General features: G+C 44.0%; 1 protein-coding gene and 1 long non-coding RNA gene across 22 annotated transcripts in view; one reads left to right on the top strand and one right to left on the bottom strand.

Moving 5' to 3' along the window:
* Nipped-A (Transcription-associated protein Nipped-A) overlaps positions 1-19,880 on the bottom strand; it is a 509,451-nt gene that overhangs the window by 279,431 nt on the left and 210,140 nt on the right. For 20 of the 21 annotated variants that reach the window (XR_011605753.1, XR_011605752.1, XR_011605754.1 and 17 more), the window contains one exon: positions 15,273-16,665. The exons of the other annotated variant lie outside the window; for it this stretch is intronic. Coding sequence is in view for 17 of the 20 variants with exons in the window: in XM_070999194.1 (XP_070855295.1) it covers positions 15,273-16,665 (1,393 nt within the window). In the remaining 3 variants the exon portion in view is untranslated. The remainder of the gene's footprint in view (positions 1-15,272; positions 16,666-19,880) is intronic. 21 annotated transcript variants of the gene reach the window in all.
* The window catches only part of LOC139354934 (uncharacterized), a 154,053-nt gene that overhangs the window by 16,868 nt on the left and 117,305 nt on the right, over positions 1-19,880 (top strand). The window lies entirely within an intron of this gene.

Here is a 19,880-nt window from a genome sequence, read left to right as displayed (position 1 = left end):
TACCCCCGCCTACTTTTACCCAGTTAACTTCTTGTGCACATTTATTTCCGACTAAGGGGCAAATACGCGTTCGAGTGGTTTCTCCCCTACAGCTTCATCAGCACCAGCAGCAAACCGCACCAGCAGCAAGCCAGCGAAGCCCAGCGAACCAGCCCGCCGACGCCGACCGTTTTCCCGCCGTCGCCTCCCACGCCATTCCACCAGCGCCAGCACGGTACCCCGCTGCCCCCCGGCGTACATTTTGATCCATTCGAGCCGATAAGATAAGTAAAGCTTTTCGTCTTATTAATTGCCGGTCTGCAGTCAGCCACTCGAAAATAATTCGTTTGACTTTCTGTACGATTTGTCCAAAATCCTAGTCCGATTAAATCCGACAACGGCAATTAAAAATTACTTCGCCATTTTTTTCTTCGATTTTCCTTTTGCTACGTGCGGCCATATTGCCAATTTTTTCCGACTCCTTTTTTAATTGCATTTGGCCGCTCATCCATACTTACATACACATATACAAAATCGAAAAAAAAATTCCAAGCTTAGAAAAAATATTGTGCAAATATAAGCCAAGCATACAGTGAGAATTATTAAATTTCTAGTGTTCTGCCAATTCAGGCCCCCAAAACTTTTCAAGATTTTTCTCTCTGTATATCCGCAGCCGCTAAAATACTTGCACATATTTTTTCGTTTTTCCAAATACAGTCCACACACAATAAATCGAAAATTTCCACAACAACACATACCCCGCCGGCAATAATTATTTAATAAATTTAAAACCGGCGAAAATTACATACATACAAATATATTACATCCATACAAATATCTACATCCATACAAATATCTACATATATACACATATCTACATACAGTCACATATAATTTTTAACTCCACCATCCCGTTCCGACTAATTAAAGTTTTCCGTCGGCCATCCGGTAAAAAATAATAAAATACAAAAATTACACCAACCGACGTGAAAATTTTTTTGGTCATTGTGTTTTATTTACCATCAAACTTTTTTAGTATTTTTTTGGTATTTGGTATTTACTCCGTAAAATTTATTTTATTTAAACGGGAAAAATACCAACACTCCACTGCATGCATAGCATCCTCCGTCCACCATTTTTTTCGGTATATTTTTAGTATTTTTCCCTCGAAATATAAAATCAAATTAAAGCTATACTCCAATATTAAATAATCAACCGATCGCATCCTCCGACCAACAAATTTTGGTATTTTTTCTTCATTTAGAAGTTTAAATAAAGGCGAAAATATTACAATTACTCCACCGGGGACTATATATATACACATAGTTGGTATTTTCCCCCCTCAATTTGTCCAAACGCAAAAAAATACCAGCAAAAAATATACCAAACTTGATCCCAACCATAATACATATACCAAAAGGGTTAAATATTATAGTATTACTTCTCAACGGGTGATATTCGAACTCATCACTCACTGTTCCTAATCCGTATTATTGGGTTTCATTCCGCAAAGTAACCAGGTCGGTACTTGCTTCCAATTTCTATTTCTCCGATCCACTACTTTTTTGTCGACACCTCGTTCCACTGTTCCAGAAGTGGGCCAGGTTTCCTATTTATCCGACATAAACAAAGGCGAACAGATTCAGACCCAAATAAAGGTAATTTCTCTTTAAATGTCCGCTGGAAGTGATAACAACAAGTTGTCTATTCCACCTGCCGTAGTCCCAGGCATATCCGTAGATCCACCCACACCCGAACTAACTGCCAAGACCTCGTCGCCCCGAAAAAGGGTCACCCGTGCAAACGTCAAAATGGCACTAACACCTTCCCAGATCGCTCTAAGCAAATTTACTGAGGTCTCAGATCGGCTGAGTGAGTTTGAATCCAGAGCAAACACTACTTCGCCGATCCCTCCTACTCTGTCTATGCTGAACATCCGCCGCGAAGAAATACGCGCGTTATGGGACCGCATCAAGGCAGAATACGATGAATGCACCGGGTGCATAGCAGAAGCCGGAGACAGTGCAGCTGATAGTTTGCCAGTCCTCAAGGCTAAATACGGCTACTGCTATTCCGTTTACGAGAGATGTGGGGCTCAGATCGCGGATATGATAGCCCAGGCTCCCCAAGTTCAAGCTGTTCCTACCCAGACTTACATTTCCTCTGGATGTCGGCTGCCTCCGTGCGATACCGAGGTTTTCACCGGAGATTATCTGCGGTGGCCGACCTTTAGGGATCTGTTTACGGCCATTTACATAAACAATCCAAGGCTGACGCCAGTCGAAAAATTGTTTCACCTAAATGCCAAAACAAGCGGCGATGCACACACGATAGTGTCAAACTCCCCCCTTACTAATGACGGCTTTCGCTCAGCTTGGGCTAACCTAACTGAGCGTTTCGAAAACAAGCGGTTGTTAGTAAATAGCCAATTGAAAATACTTTTCAATGTGCAGTCCGTTAATCAGGAATCTGGGTCAGCTATCCGTGAACTTCAACGTACCATCCAGGGTTGCCTTACGGCTTTAGAAATGTCCGGAATTGAAACAGAAAATTGGGATTGCCTCCTAGTGTACATGTGCTCCTCCAAACTTCCTAAGCTCACGCTATCCTTGTGGGAACAGTCCCTGCACAACAAGGCAGAGATTCCGACGTGGCAGGAACTGAACGCCTTCCTTACGGAGCGTCACCGGACCTTAGAAGCCATAGACGACGTACGGCCGTCGGGATCGAGTCAATCTCTGCCAAAAACATCCGCCCCCACTGCAGCGCCTCGAAGAATAAATTCTTACGAGACAAGGGTAGCACCCAAGCCAAAAGGATGTGACCTTTGTAAGAAGGAAAACCATCCTGTCCGCACATGTGCACGGTTCCTCCAGATGACGGTCGACGAGCGTTCGGCATACATAAAGAGGAAGCAGCTGTGTCTAAACTGCTTCGCACGAGGGCACCAGCTGCGTGATTGTGAGAGCACTCATAGTTGCTTTACGTGCCGCGGCCGCCATCACACCTTACTACACAGAGGCAACTCCTCCCAATCGCCTTCGAATCCCGCCCCAAGACCCAGATCAAGACCAAGTACACCAGTTGCCACCGCTTCCCGGTCCACGGACTCTACAGTACAAAATTACTTCGCGACGGGGTATAGATCCGTCTTGCTGGGCACCGCCATAATTGACATATGTCACTTGGGGTCGAATTTTAAAGCTCGTGCCTTGATAGATTCAGGATCAGAGGCAACCTTCATTTCTGAGCGGCTGTTCAAACTAATTAAGTTGCCTCACCAGATAATCCGAGCCCAAGTATCAGGCTTAAACCAGACAGTATCCGCTGAATCCAAAAAGCTCTGTCAGTTTACCATCCGTTCTCCGACCAGGCCTGGCTTGCAAATAAACACGACGGCCTATGTTCTTCCTCAATTAGCTGGAAACCTTCCATCTTGTCCGATTCCGCAACAGTTTTTACGGGATCTTCCCGAACTGTCACTAGCGGATCCAAAGTTCTACGAGAGTGCACAGATAGATATTCTGGTCGGGGCCGACATACTGCCATCCATTCTCCTAAGCGGCACCCGGCCGAATATTTGTGGCTCTCTTCTCGGGCAAGAAACCATTTTCGGGTGGATCCTAACAGGACCCGTTCCTGCTCCAAGGGAAAATCAGATTTCCGTTTTTTCCACACGAATCTCCCACACAGTTGACACGTCCCTGGATAGGCTTCTCACCAAATTTTGGGAGGTGGAGGATCTGCCAGTAAAAGTGACAAAATCTTCCGATTTGGCTTGTGAGGAAAATTTTCTCCGAACGACTACGAGAGACGATAACGGCAGGTATGTCGTAAGTCTTCCGTTTCGTGATCCTCAGAACGTAAAATCCGCCCTCGGTCAATCCAGATCTTCCGCGTTGTCGCAGTTCCTAAGAACCGAGCAACGCCTGAAGAGGGACTGTCAGCTGAAAGCCAAATACGACTCCGTGATTCAAGAGTATCTCGACCTCAATCACTTGAAAGAGGTCCGTCCTACCCATAATTCTGCCAGTTATTACCTTCCGCATCATGCCGTGCTCAAGCCGGAAAGTACAACCACTAAGTTACGTGTGGTTTTCAATGCCTCCAGCCCTTCAGAGAATGGGGTCAGCTTAAATGATATCCTTCATGCTGGCCCAGTCTTACAGTCCGATCTAACTATCCAGATCCTGAAGTGGCGATATTTCCGATACGTCTACAGTGCCGATATCGAGAAAATGTATCGGCAGATATGGGTAGATCCGAAGCATTCCCCGTTCCAACGCATTTTATTCCGCAACAGCGAGGGGCACATTCGAGATTTCGAATTACAGACGGTAACTTTTGGAGTCGATTGCGCGCCATTCCTGGCCATTCGAGTCCTGCAACAGTTGGCAACTGACGTGCAGCTCAGCCATCCAAGAGCGAGCAATGTCATTCGAAATAATATGTATGTAGACGATGTCCTTTCGGGAGCTGACTCCGCCGAGGACGCTAAGTCCATTGTTCGCGAGCTACAAAGTGCTCTAGATTCCGCGGGGTTTCCACTGAGAAAATGGACCTCCAACAACAAAGAAATATTAGCTCATATCCAAAGCGATCATCTTCTGACAGCCGACTTCCTCGAGATCGACACTGAGAGCACAGCCAAAACTCTCGGCGTACGATGGAAGGCGACGTCCGATGAGTTCTTTTTCGTCCCACCAGATTTAGCAACGGAAATCTCCCACACGAAACGACAAGTCCTTTCCCAAATTGCCAAGCTATTTGATCCAGCAGGCTGGCTCGCTCCATTTGTTGTGTGTGCCAAAATCTTTATGCAAGAGATTTGGCTTCAGGATCTGGGACGATAAACTTCCAATTGAGCTGTGCCAAAGGTGGAACAGCTTTCTCCAGAGCTATTCGGTCCTAGACCAGGTCAGAATACCCAGATGGGTTTCCTTCCGTCCAGAGTTCCGCGTAGAGCATCACGGATTCTGTGACGCCTCGCAAAAGGCATACGGTGCTGCGATCTATGTGCGCGTAGAAGTGGGCCATAAGACGATGGTGCACTTGCTCACGGCCAAGACGCGTGTGGCGCCAGTCAAAACGGTGTCCCTTCCCAGGCTGGAGTTATGTGGGGCTCTCCTTTTGTCCGAGATGGCCGAAGCCATTCTTCCAAATATGCCGAGGCTGACCTCAAAATTCCATTGTTGGACCGATTCCACGATTGTGCTAGCATGGTTAGCAAAACCAGCGTGCCATTGGACTACGAGTCCACTGAGGCGGCCAATTGGTCGCACGTTCAATCCGAACATAATCCAGCTGATTTGGTTAGTCGAGGAGTTCCCCTTCAAGAGCTGGTGGATAACCCGCTTTGGTGGCATGGACCCACTGGCTGCAACGTCCGCGCTATCATTGGCCCAGCCAGGGAACCGACCTGCCGGTGACTGAGATCGAAAAGCGTGCCGTTAAAGTCCATGTGGCGTCTATGCCGATAGAAGATTTCCTAGATCGCTTTTCCAATTTAGATAGAGCTTTGCGGGTCCTTGCGTATGTCTATCGACTTGTCCAACGATGTCGAAGACAATCACCGCTTTCCGGGGTCCGTCTAAAGGCCCAGGACGTTGCCGCCGAGGAAGAACAAATGACAATTTGCACTCAGCGCAGGTATTTTTCTGAAGAATACCGCTGCTTGAGTCAGAAGCGTCCTGTGCCCGCGGCGAGTTCGATTCTCTCCCTGAACCCCTTTCTAGATAAGAAAGGGGTAATCAGGGCATGCGGCCGCGTAACGGCCTCCGACAGTTTGCGGTATGATGAACGACATCCGATAATGCTGCCGTACGAATGTGCACTCTCGCGGCTTCTGGTCAAATTCACGCATCTCATTACGTTGCATGGTGGCAACCAGTTAGTGGTGCGTCTCACTCGGTCCAGATACTGGGTTCCGAGAATAAAGAACTTGGTGAAGGCAGTGGTTAACTCCTGCAAGGTCTGCGTTATCCACAAAAAGAGATTGCAAGTCCAGATGATGGGAAGTTTTCCGAAAGAGCGAGTGTCCTTTTCCCGCCCGTTCACGTACACAGGGATGGACTACGCCGGCCCGTTTGACATAAAAAATTATACCGGAAGAGCTTGTCTCATTACGAAAGGGTATGTGTTGGTTTTCGTTTGTTTTTCTACAAAGGCCATCCATCTAGAGCCTACATCCGACTTAACGACTGAAAAGTTTCTTGCCGCTTTCGCTCGTTTCGTCTCTAGAAGAGGGTGTCCTCGCCAAGTCCAATCCGACAATGGAAAGACCTGCTTTCCCGAGACTTCCTGCAAGCCGTTAAGGAGTCTGTGACCGATGCCTATAGTCATCAGCAGCTCACCTGGCATTTCATTCCTCCTGGGGCACCCCATATGGGAGGCCTATGGGAAGCTGGTGTCAAGAGCTTCAAGACCTTGTTTTACAAGTCCACCGCTACGCGGAAGTACACCTTTGAAGAGCTGTCCACCCTCCTAGCGAGAATCGAAGCTTGTCTGAATTCCAGACCGCTATCTCCCATGTCCGAGGATCCAACTGATCTCTTAGCGTTGACACCAGGGCACTTTCTTGTTGGTGGACCTCTTCTATCCATAGTGGAACCTGAAGTAAAGGGCGAATCCAAGTCCATTCTGAACCGGTGGCAGCACTTAAAGTCTCTCCATCAACAATTCCGCACTCGATGGAAGGATGAGTACCTTAAGGAGCTCCACAAGCGCAACAAGTGGCAAGTCCCCACAGAAAATCTGCGTGTTGGCGATCTGGTCGTCATTAAGGATGACAATTTGCCCTCAAATGAGTGGCGACTCGGAAGAATAGACTCCGTTTTTCCGGGAGCCGATGGTAATGTCCGCGTAGTCGACATTCGTACGACACGCGGCATTGTCAAACGTCCAGTGACCAAGGTGGTTCTTCTTCCAAGAGAGCCGCCCAAAACTACCTCGTAACGAGCCGCGTTTCTTACACACCCTAGTCCGTAGCCATTATCCACGTCAGTGTTAATCAACCCTGTTTGTTTTTTTCCTTATCCACACTCTAAACAGAAAAATGGCTCCCCGTCCACGTAGCGCTCAGGCTCTGGATAGCAGACGTACTCGAGGTACTCAGTCCTACCGATGCCGAGTCTGCCGCGGAATCCATCCTCTTCGGAAGTGTCAGAGGTTCCTAAAGCTGAGCGCAGAGAAGCGGCTGCGGGCAGTGCTTATTAACAAGTACTGCGCGAACTGTCTCGCACACGAGCACTCCACTGGGAGCTGTCGTAGCGGTGACCGGTGCAGAACGTGCAACCGGGATCATCACACGCTGCTGCACATGCATGACCTTGGTTCCCGGAAAAAGTCCGGCTCCAAGCAAAAGTCCCGCTCCAAGCAACAGCCCGCTTCTCCGCAGCGTTCGCGCCGGCAAGATCCGCCAACTCGCCAAACGCCTGCTCCTCCACCGCGCTCAGCATCCTCGACACCAGCTCCGTCGCTCGCCGCACTTCTCCAGCGGCATAGCGTTAATGTCCTCCCGACTGCTGTGGTGATCGTCGACACCGGAGAGAAGAAGTTCGACACCGCCGCACTCATCGATCCGTGCACCCCGACAAGCTCCATTGATGCATCCCTGGCCGCCGCGTTGCGTTTGCCGACAACGAACGTGGGCGACGAGAGCATATGCACGGCGACGATTCGTTCGAAGGTCGACGAGGCCATCAAACTGGAGGTGGTCCTCAAGATCGAGCCGAACGTGCGCATCCGCACTCCCATCCGTGCGCTCAGTGAGAGCGTCGTCCAAAAATTTAAGGAGCTACCGCTCGCGGATGAGGTTTTCCACCGGCCAGCCACGATCTCATTGATCCTGGGCGCAGACGTCTACCCGAAGGTGATAAAGCCGGGCTTTCACATGGTCGACGAGGGACTGCCGGTAGCCCAGAAGACGGTGTTCGGGTGGATCGTCTCCGGCGCCTGTACGCAGGCTTGAGGCGTAGGCGGCTGGCCGAAGTTCCGTCTCCGTTATTATTTTTGCAACGCTAGCGATTGCAAGGGGGGCGGAATGTTCAGGCCCACTGTCCGGCGAATCTGGACTGGCCCCGCTATCCAGCTGCACCAGCTGCACCGCTCTACCGCTCTCCCGCTCTCCCGCTCTCTCGCGCTCCCGCTCTCCTGCGCTGTTCCTAGCTCCCGCCATGAAGTCTCCGCTGCGCTTTGGAGCGCAGAGCGGAGCTTAGACTAAGTCAGTTCGATTTCTGAAGTTCAGTAGAATAAACCGCGGTCGTACCCCCGCCTACTTTTACCCAGTTAACTTCTTGTGCACATTTATTTCCGACTAAGGGGCAAATACGCGTTCGAGTGGTTTCTCCCCTACAGCTTCATCAGCACCAGCAGCAAACCGCACCAGCAGCAAGCCAGCGAAGCCCAGCGAACCAGCCCGCCGACGCCGACCGTTTTCCCGCCGTCGCCTCCCACGCCATTCCACCAGCGCCAGCACGGTACCCCGCTGCCCCCCGGCGTACATATATAAATGTAATCTCTTTGAAGAAGTTGATCGATTCCTTGAGGAATGAAAAATAAATATTTAAATAGGATTTGACATGTTTTATACTCGTTTTTTGACGAAGAAGACGATTTGAAGACGATTTTCTTGTTTATCCGCATTCTACTCAAAAATTTCTTCCATTTAAAATTTATTTTTTAGGGACTATTTTCCATCAGACAAATTGTAAAAAATTAAGGACCATGGTTACAGTGTATGAATTGAAAGTGTGTTGTAGCAAAAGTATTTAAGATAAGTCCAAATATGTAAGCCATATAATGTCAACAAACATCGTTTTTTTTGTGTTCTTAGCTATACCGCGGAGCATGTAGGTGAAGAATGAACACCATCATATCATGGAAATTTTGAAATGGTTCGTGGATATTTCACAAAGTAAAATGTTGTGTTCATGTGTTATTTCCGAATATGTTTTTTTAGATTTTTATGTCAAGCCGCAAACTAGATTTGGAGGCCATGACGTCACAATGAACAATGCGGAATATTAAAAATTAGGGGACATGGTCAAAAAGGCTTAGTTTGGGAGAATATGTTATGCAGTTAGTTGCGGGTGTACCTTTAGATTATAAGCAGCACAATATAAAACCACTTTGACTAAATTTATAACAAAGAAATGGCAAAAAAAAATTTTTTTTTTAAATTAAACGAACTTTTAAGGCCGCTTTGGGCTCAAGTGTCTTCGAATTATTTTCGAATTTCAGTTCTTTTTTAGATTTTTACGTCAAGCCGTTTTTGCTGCAGGAGCTATTTGCCATTTTTATACCCGTTACTCGTAGAGTAAAAGGGTATACTAGATTCGTCGGAAAGTATGTAACAGGCAGAAGGAAGCGTTTCCGACCCCATAAAGTATATATATTCTTGATCAGGATCATTAGCCGAGTCGATCTAGCAATGTCCTTCTGTCTGTCCGTCCGGATGAACGCTGAGATCTCGGAAACTATAAGAGCTAGGCTATTAAGATTTGGCGTCCAGATTCCTGACCTTCTTACGCAGCGCAAGTTTGTTTCAGCAAAGTGCCAAACCCACTCTAACGCCCACAAACCGCCCAAAACTGTGGCACCTACAGTTTTGATGCTAGATTAAAAATTTAAATTTAACTGAAATGTATTGTTCTCATCAAAACCTATCGATTGACCCAAAAAAAGTTTGCCACGCCCACTTTAACGCACACAAACCGCCCAAGCCTGTGACGTCCACAATTTTCATGCTAGATACAAAATTTTAACTGAAATGTATTGGTCTCGTCAATACCTACCTATCCATTGGTCCAAAAAAAAATTTGCCACGCCCACTCTAACGCCCATAACGCTTAAATCTGCTACCGCCGGTAGGTGGCGCATTTTAATCTCGCTTTGCTGCTTGTATATCTCCATTTCCCTTTGCTCCCTTTAGCTGAGTAACGGGTATATGATAGTCGGGGTACTGGACAATAGCGTTCTTCCTTGTTTTTGTTGGTTCTCATATAAAAATAGATAATAAATAATGTAGGCGACAGGTGTCAGGCAAAGCCTTGAAACTATTATTTTAAACATTTATTTTTATTTAAACACAGCAATTCGAGAATACCAAAATTAGTTTGAAATTTGAAATTAGTTTTGACCTTTGAAGGAAATGTGTTGAAGCTTTTTAACATATGCAAATTAAATATTTTTACAAAAGGATATCGGTGGGTATTATAAAGAAATTGTATTTAAACTAATCTCATTTTCTTCTTCCATGTTTGAAGATTTTGTAAAAGTTGAAATGAAATTTTATTTTGATTATCAATATCTTTCCTCATGCCAAAAATTATTCAAAGCGGACAAAATGTGTTAACGAAATGAGTTACATCTTTTGAAGATTTGCAAATTAAATATTTTTAGCAAAAGGATTTTAGTGGGTATTATAAAGAATTTTTATTAAAACGAATCTCATTTTCCACGTCAGCTACAAATGCTAATATACACACAGACGCACTGATATCTTATTTTAAGTATTCCTATTTTCATTAGTTTAGTTTCGTCCGGATGAACGCTGAGATCTCGGAAACTATGGGAGCTAGGCTATTAAGATTTGGCATGCAGATTCCTGAGCTTCTTACGCAGCGCAAGTTTGTTTTAGCAGCGTGCCACGCCCACTCTAACGCCCACAAGCCGCCCAAATCAGTGGTGCCCAAAATTTTTATGCCAGATAAAAAATTTTAACTGAAATATATTAGTCTTGTAAATACCTATCGATTGATCCAAAAAAAAATTTGCCACGTCCACTCTAACGCCCACAAACCGCCTAAGCCTACAATTTTCATGCTAGAAAAATATGTTAACTGAAATGTTTTAGTCTCGGCAATACCTATCGATTGACCCCAAAAAAAGTTTACACGCCTACCTAACCATATATTAAGGTGGCGCATTTCATTGTCGCTTTACTGCTTGCAACTTAACCCACACTTTTTAAACAATTGTAATCTCTCTTTTAGCGATCACGCCAGGTACTTGGGGTTAGTACTAGATAAACGCCTCAAATGGGGCTTAAACAACCAAGAGAGAACCAAAAAAGCGACCATTGCACTTTACTCCTGTAAAAAAGTAATCGGGCTAAGATGGGGCATGTCCCCAAGAATAGTTAACTGGATATACACAGCGGTAGTCAAGCCAATCCTACTGTACGGAGTGGCTCTGTGGTGGACCGCCTTGCACAAACAATGCATACTGACTCCTCTAAACAAAGTACAGCGAATGGCGGCTTTGTGTATTAGTGGAGCCCTTTGAACCACCCCGAATGAAGCGCTGAATGCGATCTTGAACCTCCCTAGCCTGGACTTAGCAGGCATGGAAAGGGTCAAACTCAGCCGCACAGAGTGTGGCATGTTAATTCGAGCTCTTACAGGCCACTGGCGCACATGCCGGCAGGCTAAAAGCCCCGCAAAATGATTTCTGCAGAAGCTGTAGGGATGAGGAAGAAGTGGAAACGGTAGAACACCTTCTCTGCTTCTGCCCGGCCCTATGCAGACTCAGACTGAAACACTTAAGAAGCCCCTTCATCGACGATCTTACCGAAATATCGGAGATTAATCTCAAAAGCATAAGTGCCTTTATTAAATCTTCCGGGTGGAAGACATGCTGATCAGCTTAACACAGGCTGAAACTACTGAAAGTTTAGAGAAGGAAAAACGAGATCATGCGGTATCACAATGAACCCATTGAGGTCTAAGTGTGTCGGACTATAGTCCGACAGCCGCCCTAACCTAACCTACTGCTTGCATATCTCCATTTCCCTTTGGTCCCTTTAGGTGAGTAAGGGGTGTCTGGTAGTCGAGGTACTCGACTATAGCGTTCTCCCTTGTTTTCTTTTAAGAACACCATAATTCAGTCTTTCTTTTTTGTTATTATCCATATTTGTTAAAATATTCAAGTACCTAACAGGCAAAAAACAGCTAAATTATTTAAAAGTAAATAAATAAAACTTTTTTATATAAGTTTTGTCTCAATGTTGTGTTTTTATTAGTGTTTTTCGATTTTATACGTGCAGGTCGTATGCACAGCTATTTCAATGAACACAGCTGTACTTTATGGGGTCGGAAACGTCTCCTTCACTGCGTTGCCAACTTCTGACTGAAATTATTATACCCTCTGCAAGGGTATACAAATTTAAAACAGAAAAAGGACAGAAGAAAATCGCCTATTGTACAAGTTTATACTTAGCAAGCGCCTTCGAATTATTTCCGATTTTATATTTTTTGGATTTTTATGTCGAGCCGTTTCTGCTGCAGGAGCTACTTGGAATTTTATTTTTTTGAATTTTTAACTCTTGATAGCATTATAAAACTTTTGAGTGCTAAGAGATGTTTGACCATTCCCCAAAGGAATTCGTGGATTATTTAACCTACACTGGTGGAAAAAATAATAGAAACGATTTTCACTTCTGCACTTCTTATTAAATAGCAAAGTAAGTACGAAAGTTCTGGGCTTCATACCAATAACATGTGAAGCACTGATAACTGTTCTTTATTTTGTGTTACACCTTGAGCCCCATTCGCCGTTATTATGTGCTGTGTGCATAATTTTTGAGGGCAAGCACATGTTTGGCCTGGAAAAAAAAATAGAAACACTACTTATTTCAACCGAAATTTCGGCTTAGACTCTTTGTATTTCGAACTTTTTGGTTTAGTTTTAGTACTTTAAGGTAAGTTTAACAAAAAGTTTCGAACATGGTGAAAATCCGTTTATAATTACGACTTCTAGGCTCAGAATGGGTCGAGGAGTGCACTGCACGGCTCCAGAAAGGCAGATAATAAAAAAACTGAGTGATGAAGGCAAATCAATGACTGAAATAGCTGAACTAATGAATTGCTCAAAGAAAAAAGTGTTTTCCGCTGTTCATTACATCGATAAAAAGGAGAACCGAGGTAGAAAGCGAGCCACAACCAAAAGGTTTGACGACATTTTGGCTCGAACAGTAAAAAAGGACCCATTCCTTACAGCCAAGGAACTCAAAAATACCTTAGGGGCAGCAGTTACAGCTCGGACAATTAGAAACAGGTTAATTGAACAAGATCTGAGAGCATGTTCAGCCAGGAAGGTTCCATCTCTGAGCCAAAAAAAATATGAAAAATAGACTGATTTTTGCAAAACGACACCAGAACCGCCAAAACTGGAACAATGTTCTCTGGTCCGATGAAACTAAAATAAATATGTGTGGATCAGATGGGAAAATATATGTGAGACACCCAAAGAACACTGCTTTCGATCCTAAGCATACGATTAAGACTGTTAAGCATGGTGGAGGGAATATAATGCTATGGGGATGCTTTTCATCTTCTGGAGTTGGTCGTATATTTTGGACTAAGGAAAGGATGTTTGCTGAGGACTACCGTAGGATACTTGAGAGCACAATGCTTCCATATGCCGATGAGGAAATGCCGCTTAAATGGGAGTTCATGCAAGACAATGACCCAAAGCATAAAGCAAAAATTTTACAAAAATGGTTCCAGGACCAAAAAATATCTGTAATGGACTGGCCAGCTCAATCGCCGGATCTAAATCCGATCGAGCATTTATGGGGACACCTTAAAAGACGAATTGGAAACTTCAAAGCGCCAAATAAGGAAGCATTGTGGCAGAAAGTTCAAAGCGAGTGGTACGCCATTTCTCCTTCAACTTGTGCCAATCTTGTACACTCTATGCCTCGCCGATGCCTTGCAGTATTGCAATGTAAAGGGAATACTACTAAATATTAGATGAGGAGCCATTATGGCTTAAAAAAATGATGTTTTTGAAGTTTCAACGTTTTGTTTCTATTATTTTTTCCAAGAAAAACCCAAAAATTAATTCTTTAAGTCCACACGTGATTTATAAAAATCTTTTTGTTCCTTATTATAAAACATACATAAGTATTTGTTAAAAAAAAAATATATATGAGATATATCTACTTTATTTTTTATGAAATAAAAAAAAAATACTAAAGCGATAAAGCCGTTTCTATTATTTTTTCCACCAGTGTAAGTCGTTTTTATGTTTAAGACATTTTTACCTTAGCAATCCACGGTGGCAATCGTATTCTTTCGTAAGTAAAATTATGATTGCATATTCAGACTGCATAAGGGCACATTATTGCCATGCTCTTTTCATTTAGACCCTTATTTCAGCGCAAAATGTGATTCGTTAATTCTGCAGTTCAAGTAAACCAGAAATAGAGTTTATCATAACTTTAGCCAAGAACTGAATGTTTTACCCAAAAAGCGTTGTGTTGCATAAAAATCGGTTGACTCGTTCAAAAGTTCTTGTTTCTTAAAGATTTTCTTCCAAATTACCTAAATTATTTATAGCTCGCGACAACCCTCAAATCAAACCTTTTGTGTTTGTTTTGACGTAGTGTAGGGTATAGTGACAAACGATTCGTTTTTAAATTTCAATTTTCCAAAAGTAGATGTTTTACAAAGGTTTAAAAGCAGAAAGTTGCTGACATCTAGTGAGCATATTCCTGTAAAAGTTCGATGGTGAAATTCTAGCGGAAGTTAATACTAAAACTATTGGCGTGAACCAATATTTGGTTTTCTCCAAGGTTTTGATCTGGCTGGTTTCTCTTCTGAAACCCTTATAAATTGAATAAGTTTTTTTAATTTGGCTCCACCTTTTTAGTCAAAAGTATCTTAATAATGTTATTGTAAATACATTGTCGGCACGATAAGAATAATCAACAATAAATATTTGGAATAGAATAGGCGTGCTACTTTGCTGAAACAAACTTGCGCTGTGAAATATTCTCTAGATTCTGCATACTGAATCCGAGCTTTGTATGTTTTATGGGTTTATGAGACATCAGCGTTCATACGGACGGCTTTTGGTGGTTTGTGGGCGTTTGAGTGGACGTGGCACCCTTTTAAAGAAAACTTTTGATGCGCAGAATCTAGTGCTTAATCTCAACATTTTAACATTTTAGATTTTATAGACTCCGAGTTCACAGACGGACTCTACGAATAACAGGTATACAAATAAGTATTGCAGAGCCACAAATTTTAAAATTTGAGTTGCAGCACACAACTTAGCAATTTTTTTTTAGGCAAATAATAAATAATAAAAAGTAATAAATCAAAAGTTAGAAAATAAAACATAGCTCAGCCAAATTGGTTTAGCAAAGCGTGAAATATTAATAAAAATACGGAGAAATTTCCTAAAGAAATATTAAAAAAAACGTATCTATACCAAAATTGGTTGTCCATTGGCTTTTGCTGTATTTGGATGTATACTTTTTAAACCATAATGAATTTTTAACTTACCAATTGTAAACAATCGTGGTTCTAAAGTTGTACAAAATGTATTGCCATCCATTAATCCAATTTGTGCATTTGCTGGTTGGTGCCTCAACAGATGTTTCTTCGGAGGTATTATGTCAGCGAGAACATCTTTATGTGGATCCATAACTTCAGAAACCGACTTTAACTGCATGGTTCCAATGTGCTTTAACAGTACCATAGACTCTTCTCTGACAATTGCGTTGGGGCTTGTTATATGCCGCACTAATTCGTGAATAACTTCATAGGTGGCTTTGATTTGTAAGTCTTTTAGCTCTTCATTGTTATAACATTCATTTATCGGGCTTAAGCAAATTTCTAACATGCTTTTTATATAGCTTTTTGTTATTTCGATAGCGCCGTTAGAAACATCTCCTTCTAAATCCATTAGGATAAACATAAAAGCTTTCAAAAAATTAAAAAGATTTTGAAAAAGGGCACGTAGAGACATATGTTTACATAAAAATTGAATAGCTTGGCAACCGCCTACTTTAGAGTACCAAGGGCGGTCATAACATAAAGATATCATTTTTTCTGATAAATACTGTATGATAGGCAATTTACATGCTCTTTCTTTATTTCCCATTATGTTTGTTGCAGTGTCAAGTATAATACCCATGCATGCTATCCCCGGTTTACATAATTCCTTTTCTTCATGTCCCATGCAAGAGGCTAATGCGTCAATTAATACCATGGGGTCAACTCCATTTGTAGCTTGATATCCCTTCTGTGGAAAAGGTCCTGCCTGTTGTGCAATAGCTACCATGGTATAATGTCTTACAACAGCTGCCATTACTGGACACACAGAGTCTCGCAAGTCCTTTGTAGCTGATGCAACTAGCATTCCTACAAGCGCAGTCTGATGAGTTAATCTAACAGTTTCATCTTCAACTTTGTGCTGAAATGTAGACCAATTCATAATTTTATTTTCAACAAAATCCACATGACTAAAAAGTTTTAGAAGTATATGTTTTTCATCATCCAAACTAATAAACGCAGCTAAGAAACATCGAATTACTTCCCAGCTCTGTCGTCTATAAAACTGGTCAGTAGAATTTGATCCCAGTGCTCTCAGTGCTGATTTAATAGCCTCATCAACAGGAAAATCAATTGGTATTTCATATTCTTGAAAATATGTTACAATTGAAATAGTGGGGTTTTCAGTCCGATAATAGGATAAAGTTTGTGGCTCAACCATCATCTTTCGATTCCCGCCTCCGAATTTCCCAAGAACGCGAAAAGCAACTAAAGCAGCATTGTCCTGATTTCTTAAGGTTTTCCACAAAGCTTGCATCAAAGCTGCTCTTACTGGTTGTATATGATCATACAAAAAGTCCGGCTGCAAATTATCAACGCAGAGCTCCAATGTTCGCAAGCCCTAAAATAAAAAAGGATATGATAAAAGTTAAAGTATTGCTTGTGCGTTTTGAAAGGAAGAACACTATAGTCGAGTGCCTCGACTATCAGATTACTCAGCTAAAAGAAGCAGAAGGAAGATGGTGATATGCAACCAGCAAAGCGAGATTGTAAAGCGACATCTACATGCGACTTTAATAAACGGTAATTTAGATTCAAGCGTAATGGGCTTTTGTGGACGTTAATTTAAAAAATGTACACAGGCGGATTTCATTTTTGCAAACAAGGCTTACGCGAATAGGAATCTATTTTTACTTTGCCTTTCTCTCTTTCACTTGCTCTATCGCTCCCGAAACTCCGAGATGCCAAGAAGTCAAAATTCAAAATTTGGCTCATTCGTCAATTCTTGAATCATGTTGACGAAAAAGAATCGTCCTAAAAGGCACATTGCTCTTAACAATTATAAAAGGTCTGTGGCGCATTCCGTAAGTGGCTCGCGGATAATGGGCTCGAGGTTCAATTCCACTCTGAGGCTGGACTTTCTTTTAATACTTTATATATTTTTTCTCTTTTCCAGCTGTATTATTACTATTATTATTTTTTATACCCTTGCAGCGGGTGTTATGATTGCAATTAGAAGTTTAGCTGAAGTTTGCTGAAGAACTTGTGAGATGGTTCCAAATTCGCCTAGCTGGGGCAACCGAGCGGGTCGCAGGTTGCGGATGGCGGAAGACCTCACTCGAGGTCAATTGTGAATAAGCTGGTGGGGGAAGTCAAACACGGAATCGTGAACGGAAACCCCAGTAAATAAACAGTCCCGGACAGCCAGCGGGTATCCTGCAACGAAGCAATACCGACGATGCGCATCTAAATAGTTGCTTTACACAAACCCCCTACAGACAACACAACACCTACCCATCTCCCTTCCCAAAACAACATCTTACTCCGGGCCGAACTACGGTGTAATACGGACCGTGCCAAGAGTCAGCCTGGCTGGGGGCCCGGATCAAAAACTAGCCCTGTCCCAAACGGTGTGCTCAGGGACACGGCGACCCCCTGTTCTAACTATCGCCTTACCCGGGCATCGCGGATCTCTTCCCGGCGGACCTTTCCCTTCTCCGCAACTCGTGGGACCAACTATGGACAACAAGACTAACACACAACAGAAAACAGGGACGGGAACTCTTAAAAGCCCACGGAAATGTCGAACACTGGTTCCAACATCCGCACCAGCACGGTCCTGAAAGGGCCGCATCCCAAACTGGGGATGACGGGTTGCAGAAAGCCAGCCGCAAACGCCTCCGCCACGGGAGCTACACCTTCGCCTGAATGGCTAAAGAACCATCGGACCATCGGCGAAGAGATCCAAAATCCAGCCATCGGTCTCTTTCGCCGAAATTATCAAGGACCGAGTCTTACTCGGTCTCATAGACAAGGGCAATTCGGAGCGCAGGATTCCCAGGAACAAGTGGAAGGCAATGGAGTCCCACCTTTCCCTCATTTGCATGCGCATGGTGCGGCAGAAGCCAGGCACATCGCCCTGCTGCATGGACGCGGGCTGGTACCAGGGCAGCGTCAAGGTGGTGGCCTGCGATAGTCAGCGGTCGGCTGACCTATACAAACAGGCGACGAGCAAGCTCTGTGAATTCTACGGACTAGAATGGTGTGATGTCCCCGGTAGGCCCCGAGCTCGGATTTTGGCCCCGAGCTCAGCAGCGATCAAGGCGCCGGAGGACAACATCTTCATGTTGCAAGAATGCAACCCGCACCTCCCCATGAAGGTCTGGAAAGTCGTCAAGCTGGAGGAGCATGAAGGGGATGTCAACCAGGCGGTGTTGGTCCTAAACAAGGAGTCAGTTGCTTCAATCGAGACTGCTCGAGGAGTACTGAACTTCGGGTTTAGTGCAATCCACATTAAGATCTACAAGGGCGACTCCACCACCGCTGAAAGTCCTGCCGGCAACCCAGCCAAGCAGGTGCTTGCTGAGGAGTTGGAGGCACCTGGTGGGCCGGAGGACGGATACTTTACCGATTCGTTGCTGAGCAGAGAGATGCGAGCGCTCGGAGGACGTAGACCTCAGCGACACAGAGGAGGACGACGTCACTGTGGTGGAGGAACCTTGGGTAGTAAAAGGCAAGGTTGCTGGACTAGGAACAAAGGAATACAAGCTTATGCTTGACCCCAAAGAAGGTAAAATTCGAACCTGCATATTAGCCAAAAGGCATCTTAGCATATTTCTGCTTCGCAATTACAGTAACGGAGATAACACAGCAGTAAGCCTGGAGCTGCAAAGTGGCTCTATAAGGGTACTATCGGCCTACTTGGCCTTTGAAAAGAAAAACCTCCCAGATGCGCTGGCAGAGGAATGCGAGAAGCTCAGGAAAGGTTTGGTAACAGGCTGCGACTCCAACGCCCATCACACCCAGTGGGGTTGCCCAAACAACAACGACAAAGCTGAGTCTCTTTTTGATTTTATTCTAAATTCGAACCTATTCTTATGCAATAGGGGCAATGTCCCTACATTCATAACTAAAACTTGCCAAACGATCATAGATCTATCTTTGGTATCAGACTCACTCGTAGGCGCAGTCAAAAACTGTGCAGTCTTTGACGAGCACTTATTTTCAGACCATAGATTCATAGAAACCGTATTGTCCCTTGATTCTACCTTGCCGGTCAGCTTCGCTAACCCCAGACCAGCCGACTGGCACAGGTACAAAGAAGTTCTGACGAATATCCTCCCCATGGAACCGTCAGAAAGCATTACAAACTTACAGGAGCTGGACAGAGCAGTAGATAAATTCACAGAAGCACGGGCCGTTGGTATTCTCCACTCCAGGTCCAAAGTCTGTGGTTTCTCCTGAGGCATAAGGCACACGCAGGCGCCCGTTTCGCTGCTCTCGAAGTCTCCACTTTCTCACTCTCCAAGCTCTCATTCTCCAAACTCTCGTTTTCCCAATTCTTCAACTTCTCTTTCTTCAAACTCTCTCCTTCTTTAAACTCACTTTCTCCACCACTTTCCTTTCTCATTCTCCAAATTCTCTTTCTCCAAATTCTCTTATTCGCCACAATGCATATTTGCCGCTGAAATTTGTGGGGACTCCTCTAAGCGTATTGAGAGGGTTTTTTTTAGCAAAAATATTTAAGATAAGTCCAATGACGTAGGCCACATAATTCAATATGTGGGCAACCATCGGTTTTTGTATTCTTACCTATACCTGTAGGTTATGGAACAA

This window comes from Drosophila suzukii, unplaced genomic scaffold (assembly GCF_043229965.1).
Source record: "Drosophila suzukii unplaced genomic scaffold, CBGP_Dsuzu_IsoJpt1.0 scf_4, whole genome shotgun sequence".
NCBI lineage: Eukaryota > Metazoa > Arthropoda > Insecta > Diptera > Drosophilidae > Drosophila > Drosophila suzukii.
The sequence above is the reverse complement of the archived record's forward strand: the minus strand, read 5'-3'. Positions and strand labels throughout refer to the sequence as shown.